Genomic DNA, 20,662 nt, shown 5'->3' with positions numbered 1-20,662 from the left:
TTATTAGCAAGGGTTTTTAGACATGACTAATATCTATCTTTTCTTGTTTTATTTTTTACGTCGAGATCGTTTTGAGTTCTACAATTTAGAATCTATCGGAATTGTGTTAATCTTTAAGTTGAAATTGATCCAACCTAATATAAGACCGTGACTATAGCGTGGCAAATTCGTTCGTAACACTCTCGATGGTCCGCGCGGGCCGGGAGGCGTGTAGCGAAGAATGAAAAATCCACGACTGATGCACCTCACTTCCCCGCACGCACGATTTCACACAGGCGCATTCTTTCCCCCGTCGCCCGCATATCAAGGGAGTGTTATCAACGAACTTGCCAAGCTATAGTACAATAACATTAAATGCACATAAATTGTTATAATTGTTTTTAAAAAGTAAGAACGTATGTAGAGATTTTTGTAGGTTTCCTCTATCAGACTAAATAATTTTTTGACCATAACAGCTTTATGTTTAGGTAGATACACGAATTTTTCACCTATATTTTACTACTCTATGAAAATAATAAATTTCGTCGGTATTTTAAAAACAATGTAATATATGCATGGATCTATAAAAATATTTGAATTAGAACTCAAACTTTGTAGTAAGTAGACTAGTACTTTTTCTACGTATTTATGTATAATAGATATAAATAGTGCAATAAATTTGCCTTTTTATTATGGAATTTGTTATATTAATGTTATCTGTCTTATCAAGAAGATATCATGGATGTTGTAAAACACATTATAATCTTTAACAAATATATCTAGAGACAAACTTCACTTTTGAATATGCGTGTTTACTAAAACCCGCTTGAGAAAAACTATCAAAAGGAGATGGTCCAAATTATTTTTTAACTATTTTTGATTATACAAATCTACTTTAATTCTACAAACACTAATCATGGCGGATTGATGACGTTTTCAATGCAGTAGTCGATTTGACGTTTGCTGTCAATTGTCATGTCATTATTGCTCTGTGGTTGCCATCTTGATATAACCCAAAAACTTGAGTTTTAATTTTATTTATTTCTTTTTATTTAGTTAGATTTATTCACTCATTTAGATTTTAATAAAATCCCTGTATTTTTTAAATTTTAATGATACGGGGTACAAGAGTGGACCTCAAAAGAAATCATCTCCTTTTGCCCGTCTCTCCGTTCTATAAAACCTAGTTTGTCTATCCGCTGATAACCATATTTGAAGTAGTATGACAATTTTTACAATACTGTGTATTTGTTACGTTAAAACGTAACAATCAAAGTACCTAACAAACTACTAACTAAGATGAGACTTTATTTTCAGCTACCTTCGTCAGTTCCCAGAGAGGAAGAACATTGATAAGCTTGGGTGGCTACACGTTCTATTACAAGAAGAGTAACCAAGGGACGGATGTCAAGAAACGGTGGGTTTGCTCCACCCACTTCTGTAGGGGATGTCGAGCAGTCATATACACCATCGATGACACCATCGTAAGCGTTAAGAACGAACATTGCCATCAACCAACTCAGTATAAAGTGTATTTATAATAAATAAACAAATTATTAATTTAATTGTAGGTTGTAAGAGTCTCTTTCATGAAAAAAGTCCCGCCGCTAAAACCTGAACTAAAATTGACAGCGCCTTCGACTGCAGTCGGCGATGTCGCGGCGGCAGGCGACGGCGTCGCTGACTGCAGTCGACTCCCGTTTGCTGCCGCGGAGACGTCGCTAACTGCTGTCGCCGACGTCGTCGCCTGCCGTAAGGTGCTGTCAATTTTAGTTCAGGTTTTAGCCGCGGGCCGCGGATCGCCGCTTGTGTAAATGAACCTATTTCAAAACATGGTGTAGCTACCTACCTAAAACTATTTGATATATTATTATTTTGTATTAAAACTACTACGAATCCTGATTATACATTTTTGTTTGATTCACCATAGGACCCTTGAAACCGGCTACTTTCCAAACCCACCACAATCTAACATCCATAATTAACCACCTTACTTACTTATAGTAGGCTGACAAACTTTCAGTCTTCATAAAATGAGGTATTTCTGGTTATCGCAAGCTGTTAGTTCAAACCTTATTGGTAAGAAAGTTTGGAACAGTTTCAAACTAACGCAGACAATGTTATACATCTTATTATACGTACAGGTTTACAGATTTTAGTGTAATAAAAAATCTACTACTACTATCAACGGTACTATAGGTTGGGCATAAATAGCTGAAGCTAGCCCGACAAGTAAATTGAAACAAAATGGCGGTCGTCGGCACAGACATTCAGACAGACACATTAAAGATGTCAATTTTTTTTTAAATATAAGAGATTGTTCTTTTACTATTTCAATTTTACTCTAATTAAATATTTGCATATAATAAATTAACGTTAAGACATTGTTACCTATTACATAACAACATCTTTGAATGATAAAATGTAATTTTTCTTGCAAATAAAATGATTGTGATTCTGAAAATTTCGTACGAGATCAGACTGGCGTCAACATTTTGCTATGGCAACTCCTAGTACATTGCTAACATTCGAAAATGTGTTTCTTAGCACAGTCCAACATATAGGCCACGTGCTCCAACTAAGTACGTAATAAAAGTGTGCTTCTATACAAAATTAATCAACTTCGTTATTATCTTTTGTAGTGCATTTCATAACATCGAATAGAGGGAACCGTATGGTGTCGGTAGATGGCTATAGGTTCACCAAGATGAACGACAAGAGGCGACCTGCGAGTAACAAGTCGAGATGGGTCTGTTCCAATAGAACCATGTCCAGATGTACCGCGAAGTTGTACATGATCGGTGATATTATAACCAAATGTAATAACAACCATAATCATGAAAATTGATGGAACTACTAACTGAAAATACAGGAAAAGGTATCAAACTCATGAATATGTGGAGGTTATATAAAATGTACAACGTCGTGCATTAAGTCGAGATGGGTGTATTCCGAAAGAAGCGTATCCAGGTATACCGCGAAGTTGCAAATGATCGGTGTTACTATAACCAAATTTAATAATAACCATAATCATGAAAATTGATGGAGCTCGAGATCGTGATGGATGTGTTCCAATAGAACGATTTCTAGATGTACCGCGAAGTTGTACATGATCGGTGATATCATATCCAAATGTAATACCAACCATAATCAAAGAAATTGAAAGAAATTCTATAGAATATGCAACTGAAAATACTGGAGACTGCATCAAACATATGAATATGTGGATTTTTCCATTAAGGATGTGTTTAACCACAGATATCCCAATTGAAGAAAAAAACGCCCACACCGCATATTTGTTTTTGGACGCATAGATATAACTCGACGCACGAATTGTTTGGAAAATGATGCATCGTCGACGCAACGTAACGGACTAGTGAGGCATCGCTCTTACGTGCTCGCTGAAATGATGTAAAAACGTCTAGTTGTACTGTTAAATGATTACACATCATTTAACATTACAACTTTTTTCATTCCAAATTTGGGTCCAATGAGCCCTTAATCTTGCGGCGGGTCCTGTAGACCCGCATGTGTCGTATGAAACTTAAAAAACGTCTCTGAACGTAAGAATGACTATCATGCTATTCTGGTGCGACGAGGACCAAAAAATATTATTTATTTTTTTATTAATGTGGTTATTATTTATGTGGTATTTTAATTATTTTTAAGTTATTATTGTTCATACACTTTCCAAGTTTCAGCCCGAGGGAATTATATTATATAAATAATTATTTTTTTATAAAACGCATTTTTTTTTATTTTACTATAATTTTGATAAGGACGTACGAATAATACTTTTAAAACCCACGAAAGCAAAAAAACCTTGAATCAAATGGATGATATGTAGAATGCTAATTCAGCAATGGAATCCTTTATGATTGTATTGAATTTAAAAGTAAGTAAGTTAAGTTGTTTTATGATATTAAATTGTTTTTGTTGTTAAAAAAAATAAATATGTATTTTACACTCAAAGCTGTGAAAATTATAACAAATCCATGATTTAATTGATAAAATCACAGAAGTAACTTAGACTACTTTTTATTATTCTGATATTCCTACAAAGTGTTGGTTTACCCCCACCAGGTGGACTGACGACATCAAGCGAGTCGCTAAGTAAGTAAGCGAGAGGGATTTGCTGGATGCAGACGGCTCAGGATCGTGATGTCTCGAAGTCCCAACAAAAGGCCTATGTCCTGCAGTGGACGTCAATCGGCTGATATGATGATGAAGACGATTCCTACAAAAACAGGATCTATAGTTTTTTAAAGTAGAAACCCTGTTTCTGTAAAACTCGGGCCTGAAATCATACAAACGACGCAGGACGCCGACGATCTTCAATAATCCAGGTAGTTGAAACATCAGTCACTACAATAGTTTACAGTCATACTATGTGCGTTGTGGCATAGTGCGGGTGACAGTTGCGTTTTAATACCTACGTACTAATATCGTGAATCGTACTGGAGGCATTGTGGTGTATGGCACAAATTTAACAAAAAAAATTTTTTTCTTTCTCTGAACGCTACAGAGTTGAAAATTGGTCAAAAATCAGAACATAGTATGGAGATTTCATGAAGGATTTATTTTCAAGAAAAACTTTAATGCCTATTTATTTATACATATTTTATTAATTTTTAGTACCGTATTATTTGTGAGCCGTGATAGCCCAGTGGATATGACCTCTGCCTTCGATTTGGAGGGCGTGTGAATCCGGCGTGCATTGCTGACTTTTTAGTTATTATACGTGCATTATAAGATATTAATTATCACGTGTCTGAAACGGTAAAAAAATAAAAAACATCACGAGGAAACCTGCATACCTGAGAGTTATTTTAATTCTCTACGTGTGTGAAGTCTGGGCCACAGTGGTGTACTATTAGCCTAACCCTCTCATTCTGAGCGGTGACTAGTGGTCCATACAGCCGAATATTTTTTTTTTTAAAGAATATTTGCCACATCTTTTAAATATGACCAATATTCCCTTTCCCCTGTATTAAGAGTGGATATGTTATCGCCGCGTTGTAACGACTTGCGGTACGGACGGCTTCAGTCTGCTCGTGGCGTTCGAGCCGTCCACATCTCTTGTTGTATAATTCTTTATGGGTTACTTGGGATAGGCGGGCAGAGTGACTTGAGTGGAAAAAGGGAGTGTTTGTTAAAAGTCAAAGGTACCACCTTTAACCCTACACACAACGTTCACAAGTGCGTGACTTCACTCACAAATGTTTTGAATCATAACCTTTGTTCGACATTAGTTTTCTTATTTTTGTGATCACTTTTGAGTCTGCTAAAAGGTATGACAATAGACCAACGGGGCGAGGATCGAACCACCACCCCTTGGGTGATGCATCCGACCGCTCTTACCGTTGAGCAATTGAGGCTCTGTGAAAATAGGGGTTGTTAATGATGATGGTGGTTTGTTACAGCTACGTTCGTTACGTCCGTTAGAGGTAATACGATGATTAGTTTGGATGGTTACACATTTTCACACAAAAAGGATGCAAGGAGAGGCAGTGGCGTCCTAAAAAAGCGATGGGTGTGTTCCAGCCATTTCTGCTCAGGGTGCAAGGCTGTGGTGTACACTGTTGAAGACGTTATAGTGAGCGCCAAGAATGTACATAACCACGATTACAAGCGTTTCTAAATTTGTACAGAATAATTTAGCTTAGTTTGCAAGCACTTTTGAAACGTCAGGTTATGCTGCCATGGTATTAAGTAAAGTCTAAATAAATCTTGAAATTAAAGTTTTGAAACAGACAGACAGACCGCGTGGAATTCAGTATTTCACAAATCCCGCGGGAACCATTGATTTTTCCGGGATGGAAAGTAGCCTATGTGTTAATTCAGAGTAAATCTATTTCTATTTCAATTAAATCGCTGCAGTAATCGCAGCGTAAAGGAGGAACAAACATACTTACACACACACAAACAAACTTTCAGCTTTATAATATTAATGTGACAGTGTGATGTGATGTGATAAGTTATGATAATATATTTACTTTGTACAACGATTTCGTGTATCTGAAATGACACAACTGGCCATGCCAGATACATACCAGACCTGGTAAGATTTAAAAAAATATATATAATCCTAAATACTTAACCCGAGAAGATATGAAAAGAGAGAGAGAGCGATTTATATTGGCTACAATTCATTGTGCTACTTTAATAATAAATAATAATCAAATGAGTGACGAATAAATTATGTTTTGTTTGACATAAAGTTTTATTTCTAGATCACGTTCTCCCATTTATTCCTTGTTGTTTGATTGAGGAAATATTTGATGAAATTTTTACAGTTGATTAGGATAGATATAGATCAATACATTGGTATTTTTTAAGTCAAATGAGCATATTTATTTATTTATACTTTTTTGCACGAAAGAAAACAATCTAGTCTTTAGGAGTCTAATGAAATTCCGGATTTTTTAAGCTAAAAACAACTAGGTATGTATATTTTAATAATCTTTGTCTTTCAGGATTTACCGTCGAAACATCAGTGAGAGGGAACCCAATAATATCATTAGGCGGTTTTAGATATTCAAGAAGATATTCTTCATTCAATGACCAAGTCCGCAAAATAAGATGGCGGTGTTCTACACATCACAGTTTGAGATGCAAAGGACATATTTACACTGTCGATAATTGTGTGGTGTTGGTAGGTGACAGTCACAACCACAACCCTGTTGTGAGAAATTAGTCTTGATGAGAAATTAGTCTCGATGAGAAATTAGTCTCGATGAGAAATTAGTCTCAATGAGAAATTAGTCTCGGTGAGAAATTATTCTCGATGAGAAATTAATGCAATGGTCGCTGCTGATCTCAGACGAATTATATACTGTGCTGGGGAATATTTCCCATTACTATGTAACTAGTAAATGTAAATTGAGTCTAAGCCATGTGTAGGCTGTGTAGAAATTACACGTGTGTGTATTGCGAATCAAAATTTTAGTTATGTGTAGTGTAGTGTAAGGACATAAAAATATTTATAGGTATTAAATATTTTCGGTGTGTGATTTTACCTTGTCCCTCTCAAAAAATGATCGACAATTTTGTTGGTGTATTTGGGTGCTGTACAAGTCCATATGTATTTTGATCTGAGCTGCTAATGTATTTATTGAATACTAGATGACCCGGAGAACGTTGTTTTTCCTTATAAATTATTTGAGGACCACCCTTACCATTTAAGGGTATGAAAATAAGATAATTGCCGATTTTCAGATCTACCCGATATGTACACAAAATTCATAAAATTCATAAAATTCATAAAAATCGGTCCAGCTGTTTCGGAGGAGTTTGGTAACAAACAACGCATTACACACACACGAGAACTTTATAATATTAGAAAATTGTCACACCTGTATATTTTACGATATAATAGTACATGATATAAGACTTACATATTAAAACGTAACGTAACGTAACCAAAGTTAAAACGCCAATGATGAAAAGCCAAAAATGGAATGATGGGAACAGAATCCTTCCGAAGGCAGAGAAAGGAATTACTGTAAAAAACAACGGAGTGCTGTTTTAAATACTGTTTAAGGCGGAATTCACAATAAATATAAATGGATATCACTATCTAGACCCAGATGTGATATTTCAAATGTACTTAATTTCTGTGAAATGTATCTATAATTAGAATATATTAATATACCTAAAATTTGTGTCTTTTTTCAAACGAACTGTCTGTTTTTCCCGGAAAATAAGGGTTAAGAAAAATAAGTGAGGGTTAGAACACTGAATACCAAATAACACGATAGTGTTACGTGTATTCTACATCTTACCACCATTCATTCACTTATGAGTACAATCCGATTATTTTCATTCACGCTAATTTACTACAATACCAAAATATATATATTTTGTACACACTAGATTTGGATAACGCACTAGAGTTAAAAAAAGCGATGCGTCAAAACCATTAATATCTCCAACGCCCAAAATTGTAAATGCAACATTGCTGGATAAAAAAGCGTCGTGTTTTAAAGACGCTATCGTGTGAACATATACTTGGGAATGCATTTGTTGTATTTAAACGCGTTTTTAACGTGTGTTAAAAAACTCTCGAGCGAACGACGACGTGTGAATCTCTCATTAATTTTTAGACTTACTCACCGATAATAAAAAAAAGTCAAGTGAATCGAGTATAGTTCCATCTATAATCTTTGAAGCGAAGAGGTTTAATATTGTACTTGTAAGTAGTCCGCTGCGAGCCTCTGAAAATTTTCTTGTATGCAGGTTTCCTCACATATGTTTGACACATATTCTGGACTGGGCTATCACGACTACAATATCATATTAATATTAATACTAATAATTTGATATAATATATCTTATAAACTATGATCTTTTTCTTCCAGGAATTTATTCCTTCACTATCGAGACATCAGCAAGGGGTAAACCAATCATCTCTTTAGGTGGTTTTAGATATTCAAAAAAATATAATTTCGTGTATGACAGAGCTCAAAAGGTGAGATGGCGGTGTTCTACACACCACAGTTTGAAATGCAAAGGATATCTTTACACTGTCAATGACTGTGTGGTGTTAGTAGATGATAACCATAATCATAACCCTGTTATGAATTAACCCGGTAATCCGGACCTTGTCTAATCCGAAATGAGTATGAGATACTATATTCTTATAATTGGACCTCAATTTGTTGGCTTACAAGGACTATAAGGGGTCTTAAGGCAGTACTCTATAATCCGACAAATTCGATAGTTCGACACTGTCATACAAACGTTTGTCGAATTACCGGAGGTTCACTGTATTCACAAAAATGAATTATATAATATACAGTTAAAGAGCCTTATAGTAATTAACCATTTGGTGACATCGATATAATATTTTAGCGAATGAATGTAACCTACAATTTAAAGTGAATAACAAGTGCTGAATAATAGAATTAACGTGATAATATAAAAAATATATACCTACAGTGAAAATAAAATGTCATTTAAAATATTGAATAACAACATATAAAATGGCAAATTACGAAATATCCGAATCTATAAAATAAAAATCTATATGATCATAATAATTGTTTAATTAATAACGTGTTTTTTATACATTTATATTATATCTAATTAGCAGCATTGTCGTTGTTGTTTGTGTGTTTTTTTGCGGCATTGTTTTGACCATATCTTGTTATAATTAAACAGTAACAACAACTAATGGTGCAAAAATATTAAAATACATATTGTACGGTGTGAAATTACAATTCTCTTTCATTCTATTTTGATTAAACCTAATATACGAGATACGAGTAAGTACTTGATAAGTAAAAAGTACATGCTTTGACATAAATCTGAAAAAAAAACGAAAGGTCATCACGATATATAGATAACCGCTTGACGAACAAAGTTAACATTTTGTATGGAGAAAGTTTATAGTTAGTAGACGTCCGCTAAGCACGGATTTTGTCGCGAGCGTTCCCATTGTGTTAGATAATTATAAAAACCCTATACAAATAAATAAAGTTCATTTGACTATTTATGCAATTTGTGTTTCATTTCAGTTCCCTTTACAGATCCTTAATTTATATTTGTACTGTAATAACTAAGAAAAATAATACCTTTTTACATACATTTAATACATTTTATATTTTTTTTTTTAGGAACCGTCGCATTAACTACAATCGGAGAGCAGGCACCTGTAGTGGATGATAACCAACTCGAAATAGCAAAGAGGACTACTCAAATGCCTTCATGCGAGGAAGGTGACAAAGAAATGCAATCAGATACAGTCTCAATGAAAAAATCACTTATGAAAGATGCAAATATTCAAGTTCTCATAGAACAAGAAGACGAAGGTAAAGTAATTGCAGAAGGAGCTACTGCAAACAACAGCACACATTTCCACACTTTAAGAGTTGGTACTAAGTATCAAAATTGTACTGTGTGTTTTAAAGAGCTGCGAAATTTGATGTCTAAACGTGCAGCTGAAAAGAGAGTCAAAAGAACACCCACTTTCTGTGCAGAATGTAAAATAATTATGTGTTCTTATTGTTTTAATACGACACATCCGATTACGAAGTAATTAAAAAGTCGTCATTAGTATGTATTATTGTATTCTTTAACGTGTATGGTTTTTAAAATAAAATAAATTAAGACTAAGATTTAACAGTATATAAGAATACTGTATAATTAGAAGAAATACACACTATCTAATTGTTCACCTATAGGCAAGGTGTTCAATAGGCTGGCGCTATTACCAGTCTGGATGGCAAGGCTTAATAATTAAACCACAGGGCCAAATAAGTTTATATACATATAAAACATTATTTAATATGATTATTATATTTTTAGCAAACGTTGCACTAACTACAACTGCGCAAGTGTCTATTGTGGGTGAAAACCAACTTGAAATAGCTAAGAAGAAACTTGAACATCTACTTTCACAAGTAACTACTCAAACGCCTTCATGTGAGGGAGGTGGCAAACAAATGCAATTAGGCACAGTTTCAATAAAGAAACTGTTTATGAAAGATGCAAGTATTCAAGTTCTCATAGAACAAGAACAAGAAGAAGAAGAAGGTAAAGTACTTGCAGAAGGAGCCACTGCAAACAACAGCACACATTTTCACACTTTAAGATTTGGTTCTAAGCATCAAAATTGCACTGTGTGTTTCAACGAGCTGCGAAATTTGATGTCTAAACGTGCAGCTGTAAAGAAAGTAAAAAAAACAACTACTTTCTGTGTAGAATGTAACATAAATATGTGTTGTTATTGTTTTAAGACAACGCATCCGATTACGAAGTAATTATGAAAGCCGTTACTACTATGTTTTATTGTATTCTTTAATGTTTACTTGTCATTTTATTGACTGGAATTAATAATCGTACTATAAAGTATACTGACTGCTCTTCTGAACAGAATTATTTGCAATTGTGCTTTTTTATTTTAATCTGTAATATTCTTAAATTTTAAAAATGTATTGTGGGTATGTGTTACTTCTTTTTCATTGAAATCTTTAGATTTGAAAGTTTTTGACTTATCCTTAGGTTTTAGTCTTAGAAATGCGTAAGTGAATTCATAGTGCTAGTAGACAATGTCTTATTAAAAATAAGTAAGTTTGTTTCTTTGTGAAGTATTTGAATAAATTCTTCTAGATTGTTTTTTTATTGTTTGTTTTATTTCAGTCGAAAACCTATAGACTGAGCCTTGTAATGATGCCCATAGGCGACCAGGTTTCGGGGCCGTGAAAAGGTTAATTCCCGATTATGACAACTGGCATGCGGGTTAGTCATTCGCAGGGCTAAACTTTTCGCACCGGTCTGTGTAATTTGTAAAGTCTAGCCAAGACAAATAGTTCTTTAGTAATTTATCAATTGCAAAAACCTCATTAGTCCATCTGCAGGGTGCACCAGCAGGTAAGGCTGACTGTTTTTAGCCTACCAAGAGGAAGGCTAATTATGACGTAACGGGTAGCAGCGATAGTGATTGTACCATTATTTTGTGATAGAGGAAACACCTCGAGCAGGTCCCAGGGCTTGTGACCTTGGGAGTTGGTTGGCGAAGGGATTCCTTTAGAATGCATTAAAACTCATCTTCCCTGCCCGACATATTCTCCAAGCCTAAACACACTAAACAATATATTATCAATAATTACAACAAAAAACATTATTTAATAATTACAACAAAGCACTAAATCACTAACGTGACTGACGGCGTGAGGGTGACCACGCTGCCTAACAAACAACTGAACTAAAGCCGTCAAAATATCCTCTAATTTATACCAACTCTGATACCTCCCCTCCACAATAACATAAATAATAAATTTTAACATCACCCGTAATCGAGGATTTGTTGCGGATGTAATGCGTCTTTATGTTTTTAAGGCAATTATAAAAATAAATTAAAAAAAAATAACTTTTATTGGTATTTTTAGCAGACTCAAAAGTGTTTTACAAACAGTAAGAAAACTAATGTCGAACAAAGGTTATGATTCACTACATATGTGAGGACAACTTAATTAACAAATCAAACTGTAACCAAAATAATACCCTAGAATGGCAGAGAATGACCTTGAGTGGAGTCACGCACCTGTAAACGTTATGTGTAGGGCTTAAGACGTCTTTGACAGTTAAACAACACTTCCTTGAATGGAAAATTCAAGTCACTCTCTCCCATTAAGAATTACACAATAAGAAATGTGGACGGCTCGAACGCCACGAGTATACTGAAGCCGATCGCACGACGAGCGTCTTATATCGCAAGTCGATCCCGCAAACCGATCGGTACCCCTCTCAAACTCCTCACTCTTTACGGAAACAAGTCGCGCCACCTGACGTCATATCCTTCTCAGACGTATATTATCACGAGACCAAACAAATACATTTTTAAAATCGAATGATAATGCACTATGGTTTTCTTATTTTACAGAACCTGAAATTGCATCATGGATAGACATAGAACGATGTAATGTATCTACTCATAAACCTCAATCGCCGCCTACAGAAATCCAATCTAACTCAGGTCCAGCTTTACGAAAGATTTGTGCAATTTGCCCCAAACGACTGAGACGGCGAACAAAGTACTTTTGCTATAAATGCAAAAAACCAATGTGCCTTGCTTGCTGCCATCAAGTTTGCAATGACTGCAAAATACATATTAAATGATTGTACAAAAAAATAAAGATAAATACATTTATCAAACAGACTAGCGAAACGCTTTGAAGTATGTGCACTTCTTCCCCACCCCTACATTACCCTCCCCCTGCACTAGAACCCTTTTTAGGGTTCCGTATTTCACTAGGAACCCTTATAGTTTCGCCATGTCTGTCCGTCCGTCCGCCCGTCTGTCTGCGACACAAGAATCGAGACACGCGACCTATAAGTATACTGTGACGCGACCGCGTGTCTCGGTTCTCTACTAGATATATTAAGGAGGTAGGTTTACGTAAACCTAAGTCGAAACCAAATATATGGATCTGTACCAAACAAGAATAAGTTTACATACATTTAACACATTTATTAATATAATTATTATATTTTTAGAAAACGTTGAACTGACTACAATTGGAATGCAAGCACCTGTAGTGGATGATAATCAACTTGAAATAGCTAAGAAAAAACTTGAACATCTATTTTCAAAAGAAAAGACTACTACCCAAACGCCTTCATGCGAGGGAGCTGGCAAACAAATGCAATTAGGCACAGTTTCAATAAAAAAACTGTTTATGAAAGATGCAAGTATTCAAGTTCTCATAGAACAAGAACAAGAAGAAGAAGGTAAAGTACTTGCAGAAGGAGCTGCTGCACACAACAGCACAAATTTCCACACTTTAAGAGTTGGTAAAAAGTTAAAAAATTGTAATGTATGTTTCAATGAGCTGCGAAATTTTATGACTAAACATGCAGCTAAGCAGAGAGTCAAAAGAACACCTACTTTCTGTGTTGAATGTAACTTAATTATGTGTTCTTATTGTTTTCATACAACGCATCCGATTAAGAAGTAATTAAAAAGCCTACTATTTTGGTAGATTAGTCTATTAAGGATACTAAAGAGGTGTGTTTTAAACTCATGTCGAAATTGAATGTAGTATTATTGGATTCAGAAACATAAACGAAACCGATTTTCTGAGTGGGTGTGGAATAAAAAAAATTTTAATAAAAAAATTCAACCGACTTCCAACTCAAAAATTAACTTAAACTAAAAAGCAAAAAATAACATCTTGCCTATGTGCTACCTTCTGATCAGTTTGGAGGCGGTGCCAAGCCAGTGATGTTTTAATTAAACCCGTTTAAACTACACAATTTATGTGCTTCTTTCAGAAACAGCTTTAATTAAAACACGACACTGGATTGGCACCGCCTTCAAACTGATCAGAAGGTAGCACATAGGCAAGATGTTATTTTTTGCTTTTTAGTTTAAGTTAATTTTTGAGTTGGAAGTCGGTTGAATTTTTTTATTAAAATTTTTATTTTTTTATTTTTAGTGTTAGCATACCTACTGCGTGTGAACAAAACGCAAACAATTAGCTAAAACGTTATTTTCTTATGACAGGTATCTAAGTCCTACAATACCAATTTTGAAAATACTCCTTAACTCGTATACAAAATTTTACTCCCCCTTTATCCTCACTTAATATAAATATAACCAATTGTCTTGACTGTCCCTCGTCTTCATCATCAAACCCTTAATACAGTCACAATCTATCTAGGTGGAAAGTTCTCATCAATACAAATTTATGAAGTCCAAACACAAGGTAGCTACAGTGAACCGTCGAGGAGTTCTCTTCACTGTCCCTCGTCTTAATCACCAGACCCTTAATACAGTCACAACCCATATAGGTGGAAAGTACTCAGCAATACAAATTAATCAAGTCCAAACAAAAGGTGACTGCTGTAAATCGTTGACGAGTTCCATCGTCTGTATTTCGGCTCCATCATCAGACCAACTCCAAACCTTCATAAACATGTAGTGGTTTAAAATACCTTATGGAAACACTTACAAACGCACTAGCCGTTTCTACAACTTTTGAAAGTTCCCCTCAATTTCTCCAGGATGCCATCATCAGATCCTGACATAAAAAAAATGAGACCACCCTTGAAGTAAACCCTTCAAAACAAAAAAAGAATTTTCAACATCGGTCCATAATTGACGGAATTATCGCTGGACATACATAAAAAAAAAAAAAAAAAAAAAAAAAAAAAAAAAAAAAAAAAAAAAAAAAAAAAAAAAACAAAAAAAACATACATACAGCCGAACGTAGAACCTCCTCCTTTTTAGAAGTCGGTTAAAAAAAGTATTATAAGTAATAGGTATGTGTTACTTCTCCAACACCCTTATATTAGCTTCACTTGTAATTATGTATGATGCGGATCACAAAATCTTCCAACCTAAATTTGACCTACTTCCCGGTCTTCGATTAGGATAAAATTTTGCACACGCTCTGAGTTTTGATGCCAATGCACTACCTAGACTAGCTAAGAAACGTCATTATAAATACAATATGGCAGCCTCCCCAAGATAGTGGACTGGCTGTTTGAAATCCACCCCCATGTTATGGATATCAACTGAAAGAAGAAAGAAAGAAAGAAAATAAATACACGGCGCTGATTTTCAGCTGAGACCCGTGTGACGTCATAGCTTATAATTGTACAAATAAATTGACATTAACTAAATTAAATTAAAATAAGCAGCAAATATGTGTTACATTTGAAAGGGTTTGCTGTCATACGAAAAATAATAACGTGACTTAAATCGAATATGGCGGACGTTCAAGATGGCGGACAGGCTATTTTAAATGCACCATTATGATATGGGTATCAAGCGTGTTCTTTAGTTTATTAAACTATTCATGTTATTATTTTCATTGATCATCTGTCTTTCTATTTGAAAGTTTTTGTTTAATTCTTATATTACTTTTAGTCTAAGTAATGCATAATGGGAATTCATATTGCTAGTAGACCATATTTTATAAATTAATATGTATGTTAGTGTTTTAAAAATAACTAAATTGTTTGTTTCTAAGTACGTAACAGAAGTATATAATAAAGTCTTCTAGATATTTTTTTTTTCGAATTTGTCATATCTGTTTGTTTTATTTCACTCGATGTGTGTAGCATAGTAATTTGAAATTTTAACTGAAAACCTATAGATTCTGAGCCTTCTTATGAGGCCCATAATTAGCGACCAGGTTTCGGGTCCGTAAAAAGGTGAATTCCCAATTACGACTACTGGCATGCAGGTTAGTCATTCGCAGGGCTAGACTTTTCGCACCGGTCTGTGTAATTCGTATAAAGTCTACCCAAGAGAAATAGTTCTCTCCAAAGGAGTGTGGATTTTCATCCTCCTCCTAACAAGTTAGCCCGCTTCCATCTTAGACTGCATCATTACTTAACATCAGGTGACATTGTAGTCAAGGGCTAACTTGTAAAGAATAAAAAAAAAGGGTGCACCATACCAGCATACTTATCAGCAGTTTACATTTGCTAGCAATAAGCATTCTATTTTTAAGTATGCTCCTGAATAAGCATGCTCAAAGCAAACATTCCAATTACACATGGTAATTTGTATCTATCGCTCTCTGTCTTTAGTATCGTGTTAGACAGGGAGAGATTAAGGTGAAGAGAATACAGAATAGCAATGCTGATCGACTAGCATACTCAATAAGCAAACGTTCAGACGCGCTTAAAGCACGCCCTCTTGCACCCGCGCAGCAAGTAGCATGCTCATAAATCGCACGGTTGTTGATTCTTGAGCATGCTCGAAATTAGCAATGTTGCGATACACATGCTAAATTTTAATGGACATTTCTAAATAAAAACATAAAAAATAAAGTCTATTTTTTATTTCAGATGCTATATTTTACTACTCAAGAACCGGAACCAAGAGGATACGTATAGGAACCTACAGTTTTCGGCCTCAGCCTCCGCGGCGAGAAAACCAGTTGAAAAGGAGGTGGTTGTGCGCAACCCACAGCTGGCACGGATGCAAAGCCTTGGTCATTACGGTTGATGACGTCATCGTTACTTTGAGGAACCAGCATAACCATTAGCATCGCTCACACTCTTTGTCTTCTTTGTTGGCGTCTACTGTCTCTGGAAAGGCTCGTGTATATTGGTCAGAAGGATTCGCATGCAATGGGTGTGATATTTTGTGTTTATGCACGCTTTAAGAAGGCATGCAAGAACCGTTTACACTGTTCATCAGGGCATGTGAGAATATGAAGCCATTTGTAGTCTGTGCAGCTTCAGAATTGTATTATTTTTCTCACTGATTAGTTCCATCGTACTTAGTATCTACAGCGATAAATTTATTAATCGTTGCCTAAAACTCTGAGAGTCAGTTTATAAGATTGAAGACTTATGAAAAGGAGCTCTTACAGTGTTATCAAATTTTGGTGCATTGTGCTGTACAAAACACACCAATTTTACTGGTCTGGTCTACGTTACCTTATCAGCCGATAGACGTCCACTGCTGGACATAGGCCTCTTGCATAGACATCCAATCACAACGGTCTCGAGCCGCCAGCATCCAGCAGCTCACTGTAACCCGCTTGATATCCTCGGTCCACCTAGTGGAGGGTCGACCAACACTGCTCTTTACGGTGCGGGGTCGCCATTCCAGTACCTTGGGACCCCATTATCATACTACTCGCTAATTGCGGAAATAACAGTTGGAGCAACAGTAATAGTACTATTATACATATAAATACGTCTGACGGTGACTGCTGGACCGATATCGATGAAATTTTGCATTAGTACAACTTACAGAACAGAATTATATAGGCTATGAGATGTATGATTGAAACAGTCTTTTTCGCTAGTCATTTGATGACGTTGTCAAGATTTTATAAATGCCGTCCATTATTATACTTGTATATACTAAATGTAAATTGCACATAAAAATCTACTTTTCACAGTAATTAATACACTTCTCGGCTTCTTATAAATAAAATATTTCAAAATATAACTACTGCGCTTTAAATAGGCAAATTATAATTAAAATTATTAGTGAATTGTATCACTAAAATAATTGTAATGTCAAAAATATAATTGTTGTTAATAGTTATTTTTTTACAATGTAATATTTTATTTTCATTTAGATGTAAGTTATAAATTATGAATGTTATGAATAAGTCCTACAAAACGTTATTTAAGTTACAGTATTTCTATAATTGTTAAAATAATTTTAATTAAACACATGCATTATTTTCTTGTCTTCTATTTGTAAAGGTAATGGCACTTTTATTTAGTTAAAAAAACTATGTTTGTAGAATTGTACTATTTAATTAAATAGTGATTTTGTTCATGTTCCAGGTAACTAATCGCCATAAGGTAAGAACATTTGTTTACTCTATAACTTTTTATAAATATATATTTTTTTTAATTTTAAGCCCAGATTTTTTCATTTTTTACTTATTTATATTTTACTAGCTGACGCTGACGTTTCCGATTCCTTAGGAATACGGGGATAATATATAGCCTATAGCCTTCTTCGATAAATGGGCTATCTAACACAGAAAGAATTTTTCAAATCGGACCAGTAGTTCCTGAGATTAACGCGTTCAATCAAACAAACAAACTCGACAGCTTTATAATATTAGTATAGATAAAATAATCATGCAGGTGTAATCTACGTATACTTTATATTGCTAATTTCGATGGCAACCTTAATTAACCCTTCAGACCGAATGATGGCACATCAATGATGTTGCCACGCATGATCTCTATTATATCTCTATACAAAGAGCCCTACAGCTGTTACTAATATATATCCTCCGTTCATATACTACGACTAAATATATACAGTAATGATCACAGCTCATTAAAGCCACCTGACACCCACTCTGCACCACCACGTTGTCTCGTGAAAGGTTGCGATCGAGGGGATTTAGTGACGTAGTTGATTCATATTTATGAAAAAATATTATACGCATCACGCAATACGCATGAGGGAGACAAGATATAAATATTTAGGGCCAGTTTCAGCATCTTCTGAAAAGTCAAAGTCTTTCAAGTGAAAGGTATCTGTAACAATAAGTTTTCCCACATTTATTTATTGATTTCTTTTATATATTTTATTTATTTATTTTTACTTTATGTCCTAGTAGTAGATAAAACCTGTGAATAAGCTATCAGAAAGTTATTAAGAGTTGGTGAAACCAGGGCTTAGAGACTCTCAAACTTGTGATTAACATACGAATTAATTAAAATTCCATATTTCGCAGAAAATACACCGATTATATCATAACATCCCGATAAGGCTACCCACTGATCCTGCTCGGTGGTTACAAACACTCAGTAAAAGTTTGTAGTAACGTCGATAGTCAGTGAAAAAGGGATGACACTGTTCAACGCATCACTAGCCAGCTTGCGAAGCGTCTCTCCACGAAAAACGATACAACTCTGTCTTACTATGACTTTGTTGTTCTAATTGTTATTATTATTTCATCAAAACTTGTTATAGCTTTATTTTGATTCCTAGTCGAGACTTTGTAATTGTTTCTAGATCCAACCATAAAATGTGGTGTGTTATTTAAAAATATTGAAAACAATTCTGCTAATATTATAAATGTCTTCTTAATTGTGTGTAACTCAGTCACGCTAAAACAGCATCATATATTTGGATTAAATAGTCTCTTTTGAGGTATCAATATGTATGCTCAAATAGCAATTGCTTGAAAAAGTATAACTCAACACTTGGCTATCAATCGAGCCAGGTGTCAAGTTAATCCGCATGAGCTACATTAGTTGCGAAAACTAATTTTATAAATGCAAAGTAAGTTTGTCTGTCTGTGACATTTTCACGTCGCTTAATTTCATCCAAATCGATTCTGTGGCTTACTGTACCAATTTGGATGATATTTGGCATAGAGATAAATTGGACCTTGAAATAGAACAAAGACTACTTTGCTTTTTTTGTAAATAACTGAATTTAACACGAACGGAGTTACGGGCGTTCGCTTGAAATATATTAAAAATATAAAGTAAAGTATAAAAAAGAATTAGTTAATTTAAAGATAGCTTTATCTAATGCTTATTAAACATAATAACAACATTTTAAATTTTTTTACAGGGAACGCAATTTTCATAAAGTCAAAGAAAGGGAACCCTCTAATATTGCACTCAGGGTATAAGTACTCGATGAAGAGAATGAAGATTGTCGGCACTTCGGTGCAGAAGAGATGGCAATGTTCCACACACACGAGCAAGGGATGCTGTGGTACTGTGATCACTCTTGACAACGTGATTGTGAAGTTAAAGAATAATCACAACCACCATCCTTTATTTTAAAAACAGTTTTGTATTTTAGAATTTGAAATTTTATAATAAATAAGTAATAAATAAAAACGGAAAGCTCATATGATTTTGCCCCACTACTTTGACACTATTACGGGATTCTTAGTTGGTTGATTAGATGAGTTTGTTCCTGCAAAGCAGTGTAAACAAAGTCGCGTTCAGCGCTAGTCCAAGAACGAAGCAAGGCGTTGCTGAAAACGTGCTAGGTGGCTCTAATGAGTTACAACCTTTACATAATATATCGCAACTTTGCCCGTCCATAGACGTTCTTAATCCGGCCCAGTCACAAAATCCGTTCTTAGCGGACGTCTTATGATAGTCGTCCACTTATCAGCATCGTATGTATCGGACGCATCGCATCAAATTTTTAATTTTACGGTAGATAAAATCTGTTCGATGCGATCCGTGAGAAAACCAGACATACATGAAAACCAGACAGACACTTCAATTTGTATTTATGTATCTATTGATTGATATAGATAGTAAGTAGTATAAGCGTAGTTGACTCATTTCAAATTTAATATAAACAATATAAACATGGAATAAGAGTCCGAAATAAAAGAACAATTTAAGACCATTTAAAAAAAAAAGTGTCAACTAGCGTATTGATTAAATTTTCATAATTCGCAGATGATAAGCCAGTTTTCATAAAATCTCAACGTGGCAACCAACTGATCCTGCTGCAAGGTTACAAATACTCGGTACAGTTCGCCAAGAAGTTTGGTGTGGCGGTGAAGAAGCGATGGCACTGTTCGACGCACAACGCGCGCGCCTGCAAAGCGTTCCTGACCACGGTTGACGACGAGATCATCAAACTCAACGACGCCCACAACCACGACGTCGTCCAAGTGAAGCAGAGGAGTCTATCAAATAAACCCGCTTGTGGTCGTAGAAGAGAATAAATTCTCGAATACTATGTACTTGGTGAAAG

The 20,662-nt window shown here is 34.9% G+C and overlaps 1 protein-coding gene across 10 annotated transcripts in view; it reads left to right on the top strand.

The window, feature by feature from the left end:
* Positions 1-20,662, top strand: part of LOC112049969 (protein tramtrack, beta isoform) — a 536,667-nt gene that overhangs the window by 426,434 nt on the left and 89,571 nt on the right. The window contains exon 5 of one of the 10 annotated variants that reach the window (XM_024088302.2): positions 20,362-20,648. The exons of 7 other annotated variants lie outside the window; for them this stretch is intronic. In XM_024088302.2, coding sequence (XP_023944070.1) covers positions 20,362-20,633 — 272 coding nt within the window. In that variant the 3' untranslated portion in view covers positions 20,634-20,648. Of the gene's footprint in view, positions 1-10,287; positions 10,758-12,978; positions 15,518-20,361; positions 20,649-20,662 lie in introns of those variants that run through there. 2 more of the 10 variants (XM_024088115.2, XM_024088129.2) reach the window with 2 other exon arrangements.

Source organism: Bicyclus anynana, chromosome 10 (assembly GCF_947172395.1).
Source record: "Bicyclus anynana chromosome 10, ilBicAnyn1.1, whole genome shotgun sequence".
NCBI lineage: Eukaryota > Metazoa > Arthropoda > Insecta > Lepidoptera > Nymphalidae > Bicyclus > Bicyclus anynana.
The sequence above is the reverse complement of the archived record's forward strand: the minus strand, read 5'-3'. Positions and strand labels throughout refer to the sequence as shown.